Here is a 23,617-nt window from a genome sequence, read left to right as displayed (position 1 = left end):
TTTGAATAGATTTACCTGGATTGGATTAAACATTTTACTTTTTTTATGGACACTAGCAAACTTTTTACCTTTTCAATCAGTTATTTATAAAACATATTGAACATGTGTCCAGAAGGAACACTGAGACACAGCTTTGTAAGTTTATTTCAGCAGTACTAATTATTGTGGATATAGGAGTGTCCAAATATCATAAATATCATATTATATGTGTATAGCTGCTTCCTAGTTCTCTCGCTACAGATGACATTGGAGGAAAGAAAAGTCTGATATGTTATTTTTAGTGATGGGCAAACTCGAAGATATCCGGGATCGGTGGGACTACCAGGACTCGAAAAAAAACAAAACAAACGGTGCCAACCCGACATTGATCTGTAATATCTGGCCAGACACCGATTTCCATATAAGTCTAGGGGGACCAGAATCCGGCGCTTAAAAATGATGGTTGAAGGGATAGGGGGATTAGAGCAAGCGCGCTGCACTTACTGAGTCTCCGGTGCGGATCTAACTGCTTTCGGGCCACTCACTTTTCTTCCAGGGCCGCTCATTCACCTTCATACATTTTCATTGCTTCCCCCGCCTACCAGCAGTCCTGGCATCTGTGATTGCTTGCAGTTAGACATACTCCCAGCCTGTTTGACAGCGTCTGACTGCTTGCAATCACAGACCCTGTCTGCTGGTCACTATCGTGGTATAAAAATAAACAAAAAACTGGCGAAGAGTCCCCCCGTATTATGATACCCAGCACAGATAAAACATACAGCTACAGGCTGCAGCCCCCAGCCGTGTACTTATCTTGGTTGAGTATCAAAATAAAAAGATCTGCATGCGGCTTTTTAAAATTATTTAAATAAATAATTTAAAAAAACAGCATGCAGCCCCCCCAATTTTGATACACAGCTATGATAAAACCCCACAGATGGGGGCTTGTATTCTCAGGCTGGGTAGACCCATGCTTATTGGGCCCCCTAGAGTAAAAATAGCAGCCTGCAACCACCCAGGATTGCTGCATCCATTAGATGTGACAATCCCGGAACTTTACCCAGCTGTTCTCGATTGCTTAGTGCTGTTTCAATTGGAGTAATAAGGAGTTAATAACAGCCAACAGCTTCCACTATGCCTTAGATTAGTAATGGGAGGTGTCTATGAGCCCCCTCCCCATTGCTAATCTGTAAGTGGAAAGAAATAAGCAAAAATACCGAAAAAATCCTTTATTTGAAATAAAATACAAAAAATACCCTCTTTCACCAATTTATTAACTTCAAAAACATCCAGGTCTGATGTAATCCACACGAGGTCCCACAACAATTCCAGCTCTGCTACATCTCAAGTGACAGGGGGCAGCCATAGATCACAACTGCCTGCTGTAAGCCTCATGCAGAGAATGACTGAGCCAAACGATCAGTGGTGACATCACTCAGGTTATTTGTGGTCACAGCTGGAGATTCCCATGGTCCTCCACCTTTGATTGCAGGTAACCTAACCTCAGATGACCTCAGTAAAGTCAGTGAACTCATCTGTCACTTCAAATGTAGCAGAGCTGGAATCGTCGCAGGACCTCGTGTGGATAATGTCAGACCTGAGTGTTTTGGGGGTTAATAAAGAGGTGAAAGTGTTTTTTAAAAAAAAATATTTTAAATAAAGGAATTTTTCAGTGTTTGTGTTTAATTCTTTTCACTTACAATTTAGCAATGGGGGCATCTCATAGAGGCCTCCCATTATGTAATCTAGGGCTTAGTGTCACCTGTTAGCTGTTATAACTGTTTATTACCCCCCTGATTGCCACCTCACCAATCTAATGGATGTGACAATCCTGGGCAGCTGCAGGCTGCTATTTTTAGACTGGGGGGGACAATAAGTATTGGCCTCCCCAGCCTGAAAATACCAGCCCCTAGCTGTCAGCTTAATCATGGCTGGGTATCAAAATTGGGGTGGACAGCATGACTTTTTTTAAAATTATTTATTTAAATAATTTAAACCAAAAAAAGCTGCATGCAGTCCCTCTTATTTTGATACTCAGCCAAGATAAGCACACGGGTGGGGCTGCAGCCTGTAGCCGTATCCTTTATCTGTGCAGGGTATCGTAATATGGGTTTACTCTCTGCCAATGTTTTTTATTTCTTTATTTTTACACCAATATAAACACACACACAGCGTCTCTGATTGAAAACGTCAGACATGCTGTCACACAGAGTGGAGGTGCGTCTGACTGCAAATAATCAGAGACGCTAAGACTGCTGGTGGGTAGGGGAAGCAGTGCATATGCATGTGGTTAATGAGCGACCACGGAAGAAGTGTGAGTGACCTGGAAGCATTGTACAGCTGTGCGTGAGACTCTTTAAGTATAACTCTCCTACTTGCCACTTTTTTTCTTTATTTTTACTTTATTTTTTTTAAATTACCCGAGTTGCCGGAATCGGATCTTTACCCAGACTTCCCTGAGAACTCCGGGCACGGAGTTGGTGCTCAGGTACTTTTGAATCCGCGCAGATCTGGACTTTTGCAGTTCAGGTCTGCCCATCACTATTTGCAACATTTTTGTGAAAGGAATGAAAAGAACAATTCTAAAACATCTTTTCTAAGTTGTATATACTATTTAGCTTTTCACTATTGTTATGTGCTGTATTACAGCGCTAAACAATTTTGATATTTTGAGGTGCTGTCATGCGACCATGTTCTGAGTCCTTTTAGGCTATGTGCGCACACTGTGGATTTACCGCGGATTTTTCCGCAGATTTGCCACGGATTTGCTGCAGAAAATGTGTCTAATATTTCTGCAGTCATTCCCCAGCAAAACCTAAGAGTATAAATAAATGCTGTGCGCACACTGCGTTTTTTTATAACTGCGGATTTAGCCGCAGAATTTCCGCTGTGGAATTACTGTGCATGTTATTTTTTTTCTGCAGGTACCTGCGGTTTTTGCAATAGATAATGGTAAAAAAACGCAGGGACAAACCCACGGAAAAAACGCTGCAAATACGCGGCAAATCGCGGCAAAACCACGGATGCGGTTTTACAGCGTTTTTTTGCCGTGGGTGGGGAATTCTACGCAATTTTTCTGAAGAAAAGTCCATTTTCTAGTGCGCACATAGCCTAAGCTTGCTTGCTTTCTCGCTAAGTAAGTGGTCATTACACACAGCTGTTTGGAAGCCTTGTTGATTTTGACAGTTTGCTTTGTATTTGTTTAAATAAGCACATGTAATGTTTCAACTCTAGAGCTGGATATCAAAGTGGCTTAAATATATGTATATGTTATTACTAACATGATAGAAAAGTTTTTAATATTTATCTTTACATAAATAAGTAATAAATATGTTATTTTGTGGCTTCTGATCTGTTGTTTCTGTCTTGTAGACATCAAACCAGAAAACCTCTTAATTAGCTACAACGATATCTTAAAGCTCTGTGATTTTGGTAAGTTACTTACAACACAAACATTTTGCATATGTTTCTCAATGAGAAAAACATTCTCATTTAAAGGGGTATTCTCATCTCCAAGATCCTATCCCAATATGTAGTAGGTGTAATAATAATAATATTAATCAATATTTTAAGAAATGTACTATTAGGCTATGTGCGCACGTTGCATTTTTTTTTTTTGCTGCGTTTTAGCTGCGTTTAAAACTGCAGCCTGTCATTGTCAATATGCATGCGTTGTGCTTCCCCAGCAAAGTCTATGAGAAGTCAGCAAATTCCATGCGCACTTTGCTTTTTTAAACGCAGCGTTTTGGCTGCCAAATATTTGACAAAATCAATGTGTTTAAAAAAGCAACACGTCACTTCTTTTGTGCGTTTTGGTTGCATTTTCCACCCATTGAAATCAATGAGGTGTGTCAAAATGCAACCAAAATGTTTAGCTGTGTGCTTGCACTGCATTTTTGTTGCGTTTTGCATGCTTTTTTAACAAACAAAACGCAGGTCTTTCAGTCTCTCTCTGTCGATGTCGGTCTCTCTCTCTGTCGGTCGGTCTCTCTCTCTCTCTCTATTGGTTGGTCGTTCTCTCTCTCTCTGTTGGTCAGTCTCACCCTCTCTCTTTCATTCACCGATCACCGCTACGGCGCTGCACAGCTGTCACACTGCTCCGGTGGCTTCTCTAGCTTTTGAAAATGCCGGCCGCTCATTATTCCATCTCATATTCACTGCTTCCCCCACCCACCGGCGCCTATGATTGGTTGCCTTCAGGCGAGCCTCCACGCTGAGTAACAGCTGTCTCACTGCAACCAATCACAGCTGCCGGTCTATATCGTGCAATAAAATAAATAATTTAAAAAGAAACCCGTGTGCGGTCCCCCCAATTTTGATACGAGCCAAGGTAAAACCACACAGCCAAAGACTGGTTTAATCAGGATAGGGAGCCCCACGTTATGGGGAGCCCCCAAGCTTAAAAATATCAGCCAGCAGCCACCCGGTATTGCTGCATCCATTAGATACGACAGTCCCGGGACTGTACCCGGCTCATCCCGAATTGCCCTGGTGCGGTGGCAATTGGTGTAATAAGGAGTTAATGGCAGCCCATAGCTGCCACTAAGTCCTAGGTTAATCATGGCAGGCGTCTATGAGACACCTCCCATGATTAATCTGTAAGTTAAAGAAAATAAACACATACACTCAAAAAATCCTTTATTTGGAATAAACGACCAAAAAAAACCACCACTTTATTACCCACCAAACACCCCTCCAGGTCCGACGTAATCCACATGAGGTCCCACAACGCTTTCAGCTCTGCTACATCGGAATCTGACAGCGATCGGTCATAGAGCCAGGACTGCTCTCTGTGAGTTCCACGGAGCAACTGAAGTGAGTCGCAGTATCAGTGATGACATCACTCAGGTGAACGGCTGCCACCGCTGGATCCTCCAACTGTGACAGCAAGTCGCCCGAGTGACTGAAGTGATCAGCGGTGCCCTCAGGTGATTTGCTGTCTCGGGTGGAGGACTCCAGTTGGCCGTGGGTAACCTGACTGACTGCACCGCTGATCACGCGGCTCATTTCAGTCACTCAGGGGATTTGCAATTCAGGCCGCGGCACAGAGACAGAGCCGCGCGAAGACAATGAAGTCGGGTGAATTTCATCCGAGTTCATGCTGATCGCGCGGCTCTGTCTCGCAGCCAGCCATGCTCTATGGGGATGTAACAGAGCCTAGTGGGACCACACTGTCAAAAATGCATCCAAAATGCATGCGTTTTGGATGATTTTTTTTTTGTCAAATGCAGTGTTTACAGTTGTCCAGTCTTCCAGAGGGTGCATTTTTCTCTGCACTTGACAGAACGCAGCGTGTACACATACCCTAATTCTCTTGATTAGCTATGTCGCTTACCTCCAATATGTATTAGGTATAATAATAAAAATAATCAATATCTTTAGAAATGTAATATAATTCTCCTGATTAGCTATGTCACTTTCCTCATGTGCAGGGCATTACAGTAGCTTAGGCTGCTTTCACACTACATTTTTTTTAACATGCGTCATGAACGCTTTTTTGCTGTAAAAGTGGATCCTGTTTTTACAAAGAAAAACGCATGCAAACGCATGTGTTATTTTGCAGGATCCTGTCACTTGAAGTTTATGGGCGGGCATTGAAGTCATGTGATCGGGAGTGAGGGGAACTGAACGTGATAGACTGGGAGCCGGCATCTGACAGCTGCGGACGCTGGTAACCAAGGTAAACATCGGGTAACTAAGCGAAGTGCTTTGCTTGGATACCCGATATTTACCTTGGTTACGAGCGTCCGCAGCTGCTAGGAGCCGGGCTGCCTGCTCCCTGCACACGTAACCAAGGTAAATATCGGGTAACTAAGTGAAGCGCTTTGCTTGGTTACCCGATATTTACCTTGGTTACGAACGTCCGCCGCTCTCATGCGGGGGAGAGAGAGGGGGGAGGGAGAGAGAGAGAGAGAGGGAGGGGGAGAGAGAGACTGATCACGCCAGGCTGGTTTCTGGGCATGCTCAGTAGAGCAAGCAGGATCCTGTCTATCAGCATGCCAGCGTTCACATGCGTTTGCGTGCAGTATAGTCAGGATCCAGTGAAAAAGAGTATTTGGATGCAGCTCAAAAACGCTACAAGTAGCGTTTTTGAAAAAAGTTAAAACAATGCAAGTCGCTGGATCCTCACTATAACGTACGCAAACGCAGGTGAACGCATGTTGACGCGAGTCCATTGCAAATGCATTGAAATGAAAACGCATTTGCACTGGATCCGTTTTTGAATTAAAAAAACATTCATGACACATGTTAAAAAACGTAGTGTGAAAGCAGCCTTAGGTATCCTTAAAACATAAAAGATCGGATAGCACTCATCCATGTTATACGGGGTTCTGAGCGAGCCCATATACTGATTTGGGGGGGGGGGGAAACCTTATGTGTGAATGAGGCCTTAAGGGATCCTTGATGGGGATCTGAATTCTAGAACACTCCACTGATGCAGTATTTGTGAGACCAATAGCAAGTAAAGTTCCCCATGTAAATGAAATGGATCATTAGCAAAGTCCTTTCCCACTAACTAAATTTGAGTATGCAGTGCTGTGAAGTTGTCGTGGCCTGTAAGCAGCTGCATATGTTGCACTTATAACAGTTCTGGAAGGGGTAGATCTATATCACAAAAATATCTCTTCAATAGAGATGAGTGAACCCAAACTGTGAAGTTCAATGTTTGTACCAAAAATTAACTTTACAAAAAAAATCAGTGTCCAAGTTTGGATTTCGGGTGCTTAATGTACCACTCGATCGAGCATTGCTGTGCTCTGGTAAGCTTAGTGAGAGCAGCTTGCAGTGTTTTAATGGCTCGCACTGGGGGTAAAATCAGCGTTATTGGATGTAGTGTGTACAAAGAAAAACCCTGCCCTCCCTCCCTCTACCGGAAGTGTTCTGTTTGTGGTTGGCTGTATGTGGGAAAAGAAATCCGAACTGCCCAATCAATGAGTTCCAGTAGGGTTCCAGTCAAGTCCGGGTCCCGAACTGAACTGTATCTAAAGTCCGGCTGAACCTGTCGAACCCAAACTTCAATGGGTCCGCTCATCTCTACTCTTCAATAATCATACTAAAAGTATTTGAAATAAAGGTGCACTAAAGGTGTTGGGGAAAGAAAGTCATGATTTACTTTTATATTCAAAGTGTTATGACCCAAAAATTAAGCTAACCCTTCTCTATTATGGGAGTTAAATTGAATATCACTAGGGTCGAACTGGTGGGACTCCCCAGTGATCCCGAGAAAGAGTTTTCTGACATCCCAAAAATGTGACTTTGTAGTCCTGTCCTGAATGGAGTGGAGGTACGCTTGCTCGGCCTCCACGCCATTCATTGTTAATGGGGCTGCCATAGAGAGTATAGATACAGGATAACTTGTGATTTTGGGAATAAACTGTTTATCATGTTTGCAAAGAAAAGAATGAAATGTTTTATTTTTTCAGGTTTTGCACGGAATTTGTCTGAAGGCAGCAATGCCAATTACACTGAATACGTGGCTACTCGATGGTATCGATCTCCGGAGCTGCTTCTGGGGTGAGAATTTTAGTTAACCATTAGAAAGATGAAATTTAAGTGACATAGACATTATCTATCAGGAAGGGACGATTTCAACTTATGTGGAAGTCTATTCTTCTAACAGCAGCACTAGTCAGGAGACAAAAGTTAATAGGAAACTATGATTTCAAGGACTTTCTTCTTTTAACAGCCTTCAACTTGATCTCGAGCCATGGCGACTTGATGGATTAACGGTTTGTAAGACGATTGATCTTGTGCATCCTAGAGAGGTCCACCAGGGGCTTCTCTGCAGTTATTTTGATAGTATCAAGCGATTTTTGGTTGCGGATCTTCCTCTTTGCCTTGATCCTTCTATTTTTCTGATCGTGATGTCCTACTCCAGTGATTGCTCTCTGTCTTCAGTGATTGCTCTCTTAATTTCAAGAACACACACTGAATTTTTCAAGGGGGCATTTTTTTTTTCAACATACTTGCAAGCTTTTTTGTTGCAGTTTTTCAAAATGAGAGCATGCTCTAGGTATTGTGATTTTTGTGTCATTTTGTGAGATTTTTCTCCCTTGAAACCCTGTTTTTTTTTAATTAGTTAAAAGAGCAAGTAATGTGAATTCTTATTTTGTTTCTTGTTGGCTTTTTGATGTGATTCTATCAGACGTTTCTTAATCTTTGAATCTCATGACTATGGATGTTTTAAATACAGGAGTAAAAATGACACAGGTTCATCAAGGTCTGTATTATTTTATATATTATATATATTTTTATCACTAGAAAAGCATCCAGCCCTTTTTATATGCCGTTATAATGACTGCCATTACTACCTCTTGCAGTCAGTCATCCACGGTCACATGGGCTTTTCTTCCGCTGAAGTTTTGGAGCACCGTTGTTGGCGCTCATTATTTTGATAGAGCCTGAGTTCACCACTGGATCCTCTAGATTCTCTGATGGACCATTCTGGCTCTAAATGCTTGTTAACCCATGTGATTAATTAAAATTGCCTGCGGTAAACATAGAAGTGCTTGGTCAGTGATGCAAAGTAGGGCTTTTTAACGAATCAGTAATAATCCCTATTTATATTCATGGTTAGTGGAACATTTCCTGTTGCTTCAAACCATTAAGCACTACCTTTTACCTGGTTTCCTGAGGTCTGTTCCCTTTCCGTAGTTCCGGGAATCATTAAATATAAAAAGAAAATATTAAAATTCACTAAAATAATTGGCATGTCCAGAAGAGCCAGATATTCTGCCCGCATGGCTCATTTCAGTCTGGGAATTATTCCAAAAAATAGCAAATTAATTAGCATTTTCTCTATCTCTTCATTAGATTGTTATCACAGTGATGAAGTACGTTTGTCTTCAAGGTGATTCTATGTTAATTTTGTTAAAAAAAAGTGAGAAATGAATGAAGATGTGAAGATACATTTACCATTGTCTTCCCCTTCGGAAGCTTGGTCATGATTGTACTACTTGGGGTGACTATATGAAAGCTCAGAGATCCTGTGGAGCGTTATTGGCTATAAGTAAAGAGTTATAAATTGGTAAATTAATGCACAATGTGGAATACAAAGAAGTAATAGAGAAAAAGACATCTAATGGAGTAATAGCAGGTAGCTGTCGTGAAGCTTTGCCATAGAGGATAACAATACACGTGTCTACAGCATGTTCTCCTTCACAATAGATAGCCGTTTCCTGTTTGTCTGCTTTTTAGCACAAGTACGTTTCACCCCATTATCTTTATTGACTTTTTTTATAGCACGTATCGGGAATGGTAGAGATGCGCGGTGAGCAGTCACCTGGATTCAGCTCTTATGGGGATAGAACAATGTTTCAACAGTTCTTTAGAAAGTAGAACAAGCATTTGCTTCAAGCAGGAATAAGCTAATTTAATTAACCCAGTTTTGCTTCAGTGTTTGTTACATACTGTATAATTGCACCTTTTAAGAACCTTTGAAAGTACGGCTTAAGTAACATCCCTCTAACGCAGCATTTATACCCAGTTCTGCTATACACGTGTGAAGTTTGACAAACTGTGTTATAACAGTCACAGTAAATAACTTTTTTGGGTTGACTGCTTTGCCGAGATTTTAAAAACAGTTCATGATTATGTAGTCATATTATAGTTCTGTACTAGTGAAATATTCAGGCAAAAAAATTGAGTAAGAAGGAAAAATAATAGAGAATTAGAAATATGAAGGCAATGGGGCAGACCCATTTTTGCGGAGCCACATCCAGGTTCTTCCCCAGCTCTAACTATTTTTAGAGAGCTGCCTGAAACTGGCAATAACACGCCAAAAGTCTCAACATTTTTGCCCCACTTTACATTACACAAAAAGATTGCGATTTTTGTGTTTACACCAGTTTTTTGGTATAAACACTTTGATGACTCAAGACTTCTGTGCATTAGGTAAATAAATATACTGTAATAACTGCTGTGACGACCTGGGCCCTGAACGTCTTGGGGCACACGTCTGGCAGCGGGATCAAGACACACACAAGCACTTTGTCACTTAAAGAATCTCGGTGATTTATTCACATCCTCATAAACCACGCAGTGTAATGGGCCACAGCCACTTTCCCGCAGGACAATGTCTCACTGTCTGTTTAAACTGCTGATTGTTCATACAGTTCATTCTCTGGCATCAGCCAGTAAAGTCCACCTTTGTGGGGTGTTACCTGCCAGTAGGTTTGCAGGCTGTCAGTCTGCCTCCATCCAGTCCAGGGAGACTCTCACACTGGGCTCAACATCCCGGCCCTTGTACACATTCCAATTCCTCACAGCCTCAGAGGATTCTGCAGCTCCCTGACATTTCAGAGCCCTCACTAGCTCTGTATGCACAGGATCTCCTGCACATGTGCTCCAACCAAGATGGCTCCCACTAGCACACAGAGATCATGTGTCAAACGACAGCTCCATTAAATCCCATGAGACACCTACGTATGGGAGGTATGTGGATGGTCAGTCCCGCCCATCACTTCTGACCATCCCATGAACCCAGCCCTGAATGTGTACAACAATCCTCATGGAACTACAAGTCCCATAGAAACATTCCAGGTTCAGATCGCAGAGGATTTCCCCCTCTGTGACACATACCGGCCATCTACCACATTGCATCCTTACATATCCCCCCCCTCTGTTCCAACTTGTAGGGTGGAACACTCGACAACCTACAGGGACCCTGAGACAGGGCATTAGGGAAACCATACCCTACCAGTCGAATGGGCCCTCTATGAAAACTTCGAGTTTCCGCTCTTGACCGACCATCTGCCACTGTCAACAAACCCTCCTCAGTGAACCCTCTTCTCAGACACGTCCGCCGGTCCGACATATCGTTCCATAACTGTCTCCAATGGTCAGTGTGGTAGTGAGACACCCCATCAGTCAAAACTACCGTGCGGCCTGACTCTGCGCTAACCAGTCCACTAGAGGGGCTATTGTCCAGGTACCTCACAACCGAGCCGACAGGAGATCTCCCATAACTAGACCCTGCACACTCTCTGTTTGCCAATCTACTATGGACTCTTCTCTCATGACGTCTTAGGTCACCTTTCCATCTCCGCCTTTTCCCACCACCAGTTTTGGCTATGGACCAGTCACTCCCTCCGTCTTTTCTTTTAGATTTTGTCTTAGAGGGCTTGGACCCTTCAGAGTCTGTGCCATAGCCTGATTTATACGTAGGTCTTCTATGACCTTGGCTCCTTTCCCTACAGGACCTACTTTCCTTGCCAGTGAAGGCAAGACGTTCATCAGGTGGACCACACTTCTTCTCTGGGCCCTGGCCCGAAAGCGGTCGTGACCTCAAACTCACTTGACAAAGTTTCTCTGCAATCTTCTGTCTTTCAAGATCCATTTGCTTTAGTTCTTCCAGGTATCCCAGGCGGTATTCTAGGAGAACTCGTACATTTTCAACACACTCCTTTGTTCCCGCCATGACACATGGAACCATACCAACTTCACAGGGTAACCTGGCTTTATGATAAACCTTAAGTCTTACTCTCGTCACACCGGATGTATCAACCATCTCCTGCATGACTCTTCCATTTCTGCCAATCAGTTTCTTGACAAGTTCTCTGGGCACTTGTGTGACCTCTTCCACAAAGTCCAACAGCCTTCGAGCTGTTTTCACTGCTTCTTCAGTTTTCCCATAGATTTGGAATGTTCCACTGTGTTCTTCTAATTCAATCGCTGTAATACCTGGAACCTTCCTAGCTTGCTGAATGTTACTTTTCAGCGCTCTTAATGCGAGCCCAATTAATGATTTCTTCACCACCACAACTTCCTGAAATTCTGCAGTGAGCTGCTTCATACACTCAAAGCGCCTGGTGTCTTCTTCCATCTGTGCCGAGATGAGCCATTTCGTGCGAAGACACTGCAGGTGCATGTCACTCAGGATAGCCACTCGCTTCTTTGTGACATTACTTGCAGAGCACACCACCAACCGACAAGTCTCTGGGGTAAAATACACCTCACAGGCCCCTACAGCCTTCTTAAACGTCTCATGCATCGACTTATGGGCACAGGCTTTTCTTAGGTCTTCGGGCACATCTACCATGCACTTAAAGAATGGACAGGTTTCTTGACCTTCAAGGAAATTAGACCATTCCTTTGGTCTCTTGCATCTATCTTTTTCTCTCATGCACGGCTCCACCTCTTGAGTTACACACTCCTCCGGTTCAGCTCCAGCCTCAGAGCCTTTGGGTTTGCTATTGTTGTTAACCAAGACAATCTCTATGTCTTCCATCTTGGTCTTACCAGGCAGGTCACTCAGGCTGTCAGTTCCTGATAAGACCTCTGGTCCAGACTTCACCTCATCAGAGACTCTTTTCACTTTTGCAGCACCAGCTGTCTCTTGGGTCTTCACTGCATTACCTTCAACTTCCTTGCGGGTCTCTGCAGTGTCACCTTCAGTCCTGTTTTTTCCTGCAAGGGTGTCACACCCTTTAGCGTGGTACTCTGTTCCTCTTAGAACTTTGGCACCATTTTCACCGTTCATCACCCCAACACTGGGTAATTTACCGGTCTGCTCACCATGACCTCTATGGATTTGTACTTCAACTTTCTCCAGGATTCCTTGTCCTGTATTACCCTCTAGGATTTCACCTCCTACAGCGCGCTCGTCCGACAGACCTTCTGCTTCATGCTTGGAATCTATAGGAGACACCACCATTACTGCTTTGGTTGGCTCATTTTTTGACATTTCACCCTGCTGATGTCTGTCGTTACAATGTGTCAGTTCAGTTTCTGATACCTCTTTCTTGTGTAGGACATCGCTGTCTGACTCTACCTTAGCAGTTGCTACTGGAAACGTGTTTTCCTCGACCAGGTACTTCACTTTCTCTGCACCCTCAGACGGTATACCTTGCACGAGGTTTTGGCGCTTATTACGTCTCCGGCGTCTGGAGGAGGTTTTACCCTTCTCAATTGTCTGTACCTCACTGCACTCTCTTGTGCAGATAGTCCCCCTGGCGTCCTGGACTATCATGTCCCCACTTAACCAGATATCTGCCTCCCTTTCTGGAGCTACCCCGTTTTTAACGGTCACACTATTGGTTATTCCCTTAGTCCTTATGTCACTAAGTTGGGTCCGTCCATTTTCTTTGGTCACCCCTAACTTAGGACAGTCAATTTTAGAAGGTACTATCTCCTCTTTACCACACATAACTCCACAACCAGGACCCCGTTTCACCACCCAATGTGTTAGGGTTTCCTTTGGGCTGTTCTGGCTCTTACACAAGCAACCGGATACGTCCCCCTGCTTCCACAAGTGCACAAATAACTTAGAGTCCCAGCCTATAATAATTGGGTGCAGTAAATCTGAGACTACACCAACATCATGAGAACCACTGTCCCTGGCTGTCTTAATGACCACGCTGGATACCGGGTATTCTGTCTCATTATTGTGGGTGCAGCCGGCGTGGATCTTCCTTCCTGGAATCAAGTGGACATCAGAGGTGGCCCTCACCAGGGTCACCAAGCTCCTTGAGTCTACGACTCCTGTTACAGATTCCCCATCCACTTCCACGGAACACAGACGTGGCTTCTCGTCGGATGGGTGGTCTATACTGCAAACCGGACACTTGTAGCATGAACACTATTTTCCCTGGCTAAAGTCCATCTGCGCCACTTCACCCTTGGATTTGGGATGCTCTGCACCATTTTGGGGGACCACCGCTTTCTGGGACTCCTCCCCCGTTTGGGCATCCACCATTTTATAGGACTCCATCCCCTTATGGGTAACCACCCCTTTATGGGACTCCACCCCCTTATGGGCTTTCTGTGGCTCCCTTGCAGTGTCTTTAAATCCCAGTTCACACCGTTCCCCTTTATCTCCCTGGGTACCCTGTGCCCGTACCGGCCCCAGAAGGGAACTCACAAACTGGTCCACTGCTGCCACATCTCTGCGCACTGACAGCTCCTGCTGTCCACACACAAGGAACTGTTACAGCTCCTCCATAACGTCCAGGCTTGCGGCTCCACTCATGGTCGCTCAGCTTTCCCGGAACTTCGTGGACCCGCCGATCCACCACAAGCTGCTTGAGTGCGCCGTCAATTTTCGTGGACCCGCCGATCCACCGCAAACCGCTTCAAAAAATTTTTTTTCGTGGACCCGCCGATCCACAGCAAGCAGTCCGTATTCACAGGAATATGTCCTAGGCCGTTGCCCTTAGCAACCAGGCTGCGTTGCCCCTAGCAACCAGGCCATATGCCCGCATTCTCCAACATAATGTGACGACCTGGGCCCTGAACGTCTTGGGGCACACGTCTGGCAGCGGGATCAAGACACACACAAGCACTTTGTCACTTAAAGAATCTCGGTGATTTATTCACATCCTCATAAACCACGCAGTGTAATGGGCCACAGCCACTTTCCCGCAGGACAATGTCTTACTGTCTGTTTAAACTGCTGATTGTTCATACAGTTCATTCTCTGGCATCAGCCAGTAAAGTCCACCTTTGTGGGGTGTTACCTGCCAGTAGGTTTGCAGGCTGTCAGTCTGCCTCCATCCAGTCCAGGGAGACTCTCACACTGGGCTCAACATCCCGGCCCTTGTACACGTTCCAATTCCTCACAGCCTCAGAGGATTCTGCAGCTCCCTGACATTTCAGAGCCCTCACTAGCTCTGTATGCACAGGATCTCCTGCACATGTGCTCCAACCAAGATGGCTCCCACCAGCACACAGAGATCATGTGACAAACGACAGCTCCATTAAATCCCATGAGACACCTACGTATGGGAGGTATGTGGATGGTCAGTCCCGCCCATCACTTCTGACCATCCCATGAACCCAGCCCTGAATGTGTACAACAATCCTCATGGAACTACAAGTCCCAGAGAAACATTCCAGGTTCAGATCGCAGAGGATTTCCCCCTCTGTGACACATACCGGCCATCTACCACATTGCATCCTTACACTGCTCAAACAGTTTTTTCATTCCTGATTCATTAAATGTCTTTTAATAACCCAGAAAATGGTGGATAAATTATTACAACAGGATCTAATATTTTAAAAATCTTTCTGACCCTGTTTTTACTAAAACACAAGTCTTCCTCCTTTGAAGGCTGTTTAGCTTAAAGGGATCCAACCACCAGGATTTTGCTGTATGAAGTAAAGGCAGTTCCATATTGGCACTCTGATGCTGACTACAAGCATACCTTTTGTAGAAAGATCGGATGCTTGGTTGCTGAAATATATTTAATCAAAGTTGCAGAAATGCATTGCACTTTGGTTGACGTGTGCATGGGGGCGGGCCTTTGTGGGTTGGGTCCTCAATGTATATTCCTTCTCCTACGTCTTGTATTGCACGCAATAGTGGTGTGGCACTATATTTAAATAAGGAAAAGCGGGCATACAATAAAACAATAAAAGACGCAAAAGGAGTAATATACGCTGAGGACCCGACCCACAAAGGCCCGTCCCCGATGCACACGGCAATCAAAGTGCAGTTAATTTCTGCAAATTTGATTAAAGATATTTCAGCAATCAAACATCCGATCTTTAAACAAAAGGTATGCTTGGATTCAGCATTTTAGTGCCAGTATGACACTGCCTTTACTTCATATGGCAAAATCCTTGTGGTTGGTTCCCTTTAAGAAAGGAAACTAGAAGGGTTAAAAGTTGTGCTGCCATGGGACAAAGATGAATGCAGGATCTTCGATTTGTGACTCTATTTGACATGTTTTGGAGTAACCTCCTTCATGAGGATTCATCCCGATGAAGAAGGTTACTCTGAAACTCGTCAAATTAAGTCACATATCGAAAATCCTGCATTCATCTTTGTCCCACAGCAGCGCAACTTTTTAATCCGTCCAGCTTGCTCTGAAGTTTTTACCAGTGGTTGTGTCTAAGGGTACCGTCACACTTTAGCGACGCAGCAGCGATCCCACCAGCGATCTGACCTGGTCAGGATCGCTGCTGCGTCGCTATATGGTCGCTGGTGAGCTGTCAAACAGGCAGATCTCACCAGTGACCAGCCCCCTGCCAGCAGCGATGTGCAAGCGACACTGCACTTGCACGGAGCCGGCGTCTGGAAGCTGCGGACACTGGTAACTAAGGTAAACATCGGGTATGGTTACCCGATGTTTACCTTAGTTACCAGCGCACACCGCTTAGCTTAGCGTGTGCAGGGAGCAGGAGCCGGCACTGGCAGCGTGAGAGCTGCGGAGGCTTGTAATGAAGGTAAATATCGGGTACCCACCTTGGTTACCTGATGTTTATCTTGGTTACAGCTTACCGTAGGCTGTCAGACGCCGGCTCCTGCTCCCTGCACATTCAGGATTGTTGCTCTCTCGCTGTCACACACAGCGATGTGTGCTTATCAGCGGGAGAGCAACAATAAAAAAAACGAACCAGGGCTGTGTGTAACGAGCAGCGATCTCACAGCAGGGGCCAGATCGCTGCTCAGTGTCACACACAGCGAGATCGCTAATGAGGTCACTGCTGCATCACAAAAAGCGTGACTCAGCAGCGATCTCGCTGTGTGTGAAGTACCCCTAACACAACCTTCCCAGGTGAGAACAATGATATCCCCAAGGTCTCACCTTTGTCATATTAAGACCCTATTATGCATGCTTTCCTTCTCTCATAGATTAAGAAAGGGTGAGAAACCATCAGAGAATTTATGTTCTTCATATTTTTTTTCTTTCTTTAATTAGGGCACCATATGGGAAGGCTGTTGACATGTGGTCTGTGGGCTGTATCCTCGGAGAGCTGAGTGATGGCCAGCCACTTTTTCCTGGAGAAAGTGAAATTGATCAACTTTTCACGATCCAGAAGGTGTTGGGACCTCTTCCTTCAGAGCAAATGAAGCTTTTCTACAGCAACCCTCGTTTCCATGGGATGCGGGTAAGTACGAAAAGTGGTCAATTACTATTTTTGTTGCTTTGGTGAATGTCTACTGAGAATTTTTTTTTTTTTGCTCTATTATTTCAAAGTACTGTGAACAAAAAGCTTTATATATCCAGTTCCGCTGTACATCTTAATGGACATTTTATGATTATCAAAGTCCAAGAAAACCCTAGTTTTTCTAGTTTTCTATGTTCTACGATGTCTTCTTATGGTAAACTTGTCTGCCCAGTGTTCACCAGATATTTAGCCAGTAATGAATGGCTGTCATTCATCAACACCAACGATTTTCCTAGATGCAGCGTTCGCACATAGCCTTTATGAATCAGAAGCCTCTGTCAAGAAGCATGCGCCTCCGTGTGCCAGAAATCTTACTCCAGCCCCTGACTGGAGTAAAATTTCTGTCATAGAGAATATCACAGTTAGTCTGAACTGTGGTGTCACGTCTCCACTGTCCCCTCACCGTACCTACCCAGCTCTGCTGGTGGAGCTTGAGAAACTAGCATAAAAAACACTAAAAGTTGCAAAATTTTTTGGGACTTTTCTAAGCAATTTACTCCATAATTCTGTTGGAATTGCTTTGATGAATTGGGGCCAATGTGTATGTTTTTTATTTCTGAATATATATATATATATATATATATATATATATATATATATACATATATATATATATATATATATATATATATATATATATATATATCTATATATATAGATAGATAGATAGATATGTGTGTTACGTGTACTAGTGTATGATTAGTATGGCTGTAGTGAAAGATCCCATTGGCTTGGGATTTCTTCAGTTTTGATTGAGGTTCCAATGATGCATAGCTTAGAATAACAGACATCTTGCCATCAATAACACCAGAGCTCCTACAGGAACAGAAAAAAACAAGTGTAAACACAGACTCTGCATCTATAATATTGGTTTCATTGCATCATTGCAGATTTGGGATCAGATAACTTTGGATTTAATCCGCTATGACATTGAAAATGCCTACACAAAGCTGCATAGGTCCTCATTATGCCACTAAAACAACAGTGATGCATAGTATCTGCATCAATAACTTATCGGCATATTCTTAATGTCCTGTAAGTTGAAAGATATAGGCCACGTTCTCGTGTTAAGTGTTTGGTGAGTTTGTTACTAGGGATGATCGAATACCTCAAATATTCGGCTACGCCCATATTCGACGAATAGATCGCCGCTATTCGACTATTTGCGAATTTTCAATGCGCAATGTAAGTCTGTGGGAAATCCGAATAGTTGCCGAATAGCGACTATTCGGGCTTCCTATAGACTTAACCTATGTGCCCACGCTGCGGAAAATGCGCGGATTTTGCCGCGGATTTCTCGCGGAAAAGCCGCGGATTTTCCAGAAATCTGCAGCACAACTACTCCCCAGCCATTTCTATGGCATTTGGGAAATGCTGTGCCCATGCTGCGGATTTTTCCGCAGTGGAAATCGTGCGGATTTTCGTGCGGAAAAATCTGCAGCATGTCAATTATTGTTGCGGATTTTCGTGGGGATTTTGCCTATTCAATTGAATTTAAAAAAATCGCAAAATCCGCAACAAAATCCGCGTCAAATCCGCATCAAATCCGCACCTATAAAAAGGTACGGATTCCAGGGGAACGCTGCGGATTTTGATGCAGAAAAATCTGCAGATACAGAGTCCCGTGGGCACATAGCCTTACATTGCGCAACGAATATTCGCATAGCAGCGACCTATTTGTCAAATATTCGCAGAGCTGAATATTTGTGATATTCGATCCTCCCTATTTGTTACCGTCAGTATTTGTAGCCAAAACCAGTAGTGGGTTAAAAATACAGAAGTGGTGATGTGTATCTATTAGATATTTACACTAATTGTTCCACTCCTGATTTCGGCTTACAAATAGTGATGGGCAGACCCAGACTGTAAAAAGTCCAGATCCGCGCAGGTTCAAAAGTACCCGAGCACCAACCCTGGGCCCGGAGTTGTCAGGGAACTCTGGGTAACGGTCCGGCAGCTCAGGTAATTAAAATAAAAAAAGAAAAAATAAAGAAAAAAATGGGAAAGCAGGCATGTTATACTTACCATTTCTTTTGCGTGGCTGTACACTGCTTTCGTGCCACTCATTAACCTCATATACATGCACTGCTTCCCATGCCTATCAGCAGTCCCCGCGTTTAATTGGTTGCAGTCAGACGCTAGCGTTACAGAAAGGATTTTTTTGTGTGTGTTTTTTTTTAATTTTATTTTATCTATAGGATGGGGTGGCTGCAACCTGCTATTGTAAGCCTGGAAATGGCCAAATAACTATGGCCCTTCCCACCCTAATAATATCCGCCCCCAGTTGTCTGCTGTTTTAGAAAAATGTAGGGAACCCCATGTCATTTTTTTTTTTAAATAGATAGATAGATTTATCTATATATATATATTTTTTTTTTTAAATCTCTATTTTTCATATCCCGCCAAGCTACAGCAGATAGCTGAGGGTTGCAGCCTGCAGCTGCTGCTGCTCCTGTGCTGAATATGAAAAATGGGGAGACCCCACATAATTTTTTTTTTCTGAATAAATCAAATAATGAAAAAAAATTGCGTGGGATCTCCTCTATTTTTCATAACTAGCCAAGGTACAGCAGATAGCTGGGGGTTGCAGCCTGTAACTGCTGCTGTTCCTGTGTTGGATATGAAAAATGGGGAGACCCCCACATAATTTTTTTCTATAAATCAAATAATAAAAAAAGCATGGGATGAAACTCTCAGCTATCTGCTGTACCTTGGCAAGTTATGAAAAATAGAGGGGATCCCATGCTTTTTTTTTGTTTTTTTTTTTAAATTATATATTTAAAAAAAAAAAAATTACTTGGGGTCCCTCTATTTTTTATATCTAGCACAGGAACAGCAGCGCTGCAGGCTGCAACCCTCAGCTATCTGCTGTAGCTTGGCTGGTTATTAAAAATAGAGGAGATCCCATGCTTTTTTAATTTTTTTTATTCAGAATAAAAAATGACGTGAGGTGCCCTCCATTTTTCATATCCAGCACAGGAACAGCAGCAGCGGCAGGTTGCAACCCTTAGCTTTCTTCTGTACCTTGGTACCTTGGCAGGTTACGAAAAAAAGAGGAGATCCCATGCTTTTTTTTTAAATTATATATTTAAAAATAAAAAAATTGCGTGGGGTCCCCCCATTTTTTTAAATTCAATTGGGGGCTGATATTATTAGGGTGGGAAGGGTCATAGTTATTTGGCCCTTTCCAGCCTAACAATAGCAGGCCGGAGCCGCCCTAGAAGTGGCACATCCTGTAGATGCGTCAATTCTGGCGCTTAACCCGGCTCTTCCCATTGCCCTGATGCGGTGGCAAACGGGGTAATAAATGGGGTTGATGCCAGCTATGACTTGCCTGCTTACATCAAGCCCTGGTATTAGTAATGGGTGGGTGTTTAGCAGACACCCCCATTACGAATTCCATTAGTTGAAAGTAATAAAAAAAAATGTATTAGAACAAAAACCCCCAAAGTTGAACTTGAAAAGACATCAAAATAGAAATTAGATAAATAAACACAAAAGACGCCCTCTTTTCCAATTTCATTCTCTGTCAAATCCCTAATCCAGGTCTTCCGTAATCCAAATATGGGGTACCCACTTCAATCCCATATTTGCTGGCACATTCAATGGAGAAAGTTTAAATACCTCTAGGGTCCCGGGGATAATAGTAGTCTAATTTACACGTATAATGATCCCCAATCATATGAAATTTTTTATTTTTATTCAAGTAAAAAAATTTTTACACCACACCATTATGTGCACATAAACATAACACTAATCAATTGTCTTAAGCCAACTATATGGCAACCCCTGTTCTTGAATATCAAGAACAGGGTTTACAATGAAAATAGAAGACAAATTGATACAATTTAAACATACATAACCAAATGCTGGTTCACAACAGGACACTGAATGTATAAGCCAAACTTAACTTGGTAGCTCCCAATGTGACTATGCTGGCACGTTAGTGCCGATTCTGTGGTCACAGTCAATTATATTCATCCAGGAGTATCCACACAAGGCGTTTGGAAGATCAGTCCTTTAATCAGTATAGTGAACCGCCAACCATTTCATATTAATTTAAGACGTCTCCACCTCGACGCGTTTCCCCACACAGGCATGTGGTTCATCAGGAGGTTGTCAGATAATATAATTTGGGGTATGCAGGTCCATGGCGCCAGACAAACAGATCAGCAGCACTGCAGTAAATACTGTCTTGATGACATGCTCCCGTCCTCCAGGCGTCATCAAATATAATCGCCTTGTGTGGATACTCCTGGATGAATATAATTGACTGTGACCACAGAATCAGCACTAATGTGCCAGCATAGTCACATTGGGAGCTACCAAGTTAAGTTTGGCTTATACATTCAGTGTCCTGTTGTGAACCAGCATTTGGTTATGTATGTTTAAATTGTATCAATTTGTCTTCTATTTTCATTGTAAACCCTGTTCTTGATATTCAAGAACAGGGGTTGCCATATAGTTGGCTTAAGACAATTGATTAGTGTTATGTTTATGTGCACATAATGGTGTGGTGTAAAAATTTTTTTACTTGAATAAAAATAAAAAATTTCATATGATTGGGGATCATTATACGTGTAAATTGCACATTCAATGGAGAACATAACGTCTCCCATTGACTGTGAGAGCTGCCCCTGCAGGCACAAACACACTACTGCGTGTGCTTCCCTGCGGTGACCTAGACCTCATAAGGTGAGCCCAGTTCACCGAAGGGGCGCACACAGTGTGTGTGCCTGCAGGGGAAATGATGTCAAAGGGGCAAGTGAGTTAATTCACCTGACCCCGTGAAGCCACTGTCACGTGACATCGCTATCCGTGATCGAGCCACGCAGCACTGACATCATGGGTTTAGGTGATTGCATTGTGAACTCATCTCACCTCACCCCGTGCCGTGCGATCTGGTGCCGATATTGTGGGTGGATGCTTCCGCGGTTACAACGAGAGCAGAATATGCCAGGGTGCATGCGCCGCCCTGTCAGCCGCAAGAAAAGAATAGCAAGGGGGTCACACGATCTTCACAAAGATTTCGCCGATAATTTCTATGCACAGGCACCAACTCCAACACCATCTCAGTGAAGAAATTACTAAAAGGTTTTTCTAGTAAAATTAACATAAATAACAGAGAGGGGGAGGAACAGCAGGCAGGGGGCGGGAATCACTATGAATATCCCCCCAGCTATTAGCTGATCCTCAGCTGCTGTCACTCAACAAGCTGCAGATTTTAAAATGTTTACTTTTTTGGATTTCAAAACCTAAACATCCAAGCTAACCACTAAAGGTATGTAAAGAATCAGCATGATTGTGTCTGTATAGCACTGGCTTTTGGTTATATACAAAAATCCTGATGATTTGTTCATTTAAAATATATTTATTAATCTCTTAGTGCATATGAATCTACTAGGAGATCCATGCTGGGTTCTCAAGGGTGAAGAGGGCTCAGGAGCTGAACTCTATCCACATGCAATGGATTCTGCCATTTGTTTTTAATAACAGCAGCCAGAGCTAAGTTCCCATTGCTGCTGTTAACCATTTACATGCCGCTGTCACTTTCTAACAAGGCATTTAAACTGAGTCGTTGACAGAGCATGTGATCGCTAGCTTCCATTTTCTTCCTGATATGCACTTCTGGGCCACTTATAGATTACCGTATCACCTGGGGACCTGTTAAAAGGACCTGTGGCTGCCATCTTGATATTATTGTGATGCTCAGCCTAAGGCCTTGCTCACACCACCATACATCGATCATACGCACTATGATGCCGGGTATACGCATCCCAGCTTCAAACTGAAGTAGTGCGCATGACCCAAACTCCGGGGTCATGCGCACTGAGCTGAAATCCAGCGTATGACGCGATGGCAGCAGAGAGGTGAGTGAGATCATCCTGTGACGCTACGGATTCATTAGCATGTTGGCACACCCACAGGGGAGTACTAACATGCTAATGGGGGCGACTAGCAAGGGAAGCAACACCCTTGCGATTAGTCCGCTCACTCATTAGCATAGGATAAAAGATCTTTAGAAATACTTTTTAAAAAGATCTCTTTATCTATGCTAGTGTATACAGGGACAGTTAGGCAGGGATTAGCAATATGCACCCAGAACTGCTCGTGGTTCTGGGTGCAAATTGCACCTGACAGGTTCCATTTAATAGAACAATTGACCAAAGAATCGCAGGTTCAAATTTCCAAACGTTACTAAAAAAATAAAGTAATAAGTTTTTAAAAATGTAAAAAAAAATCTAAAAACTCAAATTACCCCCCTTCTCCTACCGTTAAAAATAAAGAATTTATCAAATATATACATCTGGTTTTATGGCGTCCGTAAAGGTTTGGTCTATTAAAATATAAAATTATTTAACCCATATGGTAAACACCATAAAGAGAAAAAAAAATCCGAAGCCTGAATTCTGTTTTTTTTCTTATTTTGGAAGGTGTGTGTGTGTGTGGGGGGGTTAAGGCTATGTGCGCATGTAAGTGCGTTCTGCACCGCAGCGTAAAGTCACTGCTTGTGCGATTCAGAACGCAGCTGAAAAGCTGCGTTCTGAAAGTTTAGTGTCTGCAGAATTCCTGCAGAATTCGTGTGTTCTGGATGCTGCCTCTCCCATAGACAGAGTGGAGAAAGCATCCAGAACGCACAAAACAATTGACATGTTACTTTTCTGCGTTCTAAAAACCAACGTGCGGATGGAATTTGCACAATCTACATAATTGTACTGGGAACGCAGGACGCATGCTTTTACGC

The 23,617-nt window shown here is 43.4% G+C and overlaps 1 protein-coding gene and 1 pseudogene across 6 annotated transcripts in view; one reads left to right on the top strand and one right to left on the bottom strand.

Moving 5' to 3' along the window:
• Positions 1 to 23,617, top strand: part of CDKL5 (cyclin dependent kinase like 5) — a 482,986-nt gene that overhangs the window by 372,865 nt on the left and 86,504 nt on the right. For all 6 annotated transcript variants that reach the window (XM_075335447.1, XM_075335445.1, XM_075335448.1 and 3 more), the window contains 3 exons: positions 3,352 to 3,411; positions 7,404 to 7,494; positions 16,623 to 16,812. In XM_075335447.1, the coding sequence (XP_075191562.1) occupies positions 3,352 to 3,411; positions 7,404 to 7,494; positions 16,623 to 16,812 (341 nt within the window). The remainder of the gene's footprint in view (positions 1 to 3,351; positions 3,412 to 7,403; positions 7,495 to 16,622; positions 16,813 to 23,617) is intronic.
• On the bottom strand, positions 8,958 to 12,103 carry LOC142292402 (RNA-binding protein FXR1 pseudogene; annotated as a pseudogene).

This window comes from Anomaloglossus baeobatrachus, chromosome 2, assembly GCF_048569485.1.
Source record: "Anomaloglossus baeobatrachus isolate aAnoBae1 chromosome 2, aAnoBae1.hap1, whole genome shotgun sequence".
Classification (NCBI taxonomy): Eukaryota; Metazoa; Chordata; class Amphibia; order Anura; family Aromobatidae; genus Anomaloglossus; species Anomaloglossus baeobatrachus.
The sequence above is the reverse complement of the archived record's forward strand: the minus strand, read 5'-3'. Positions and strand labels throughout refer to the sequence as shown.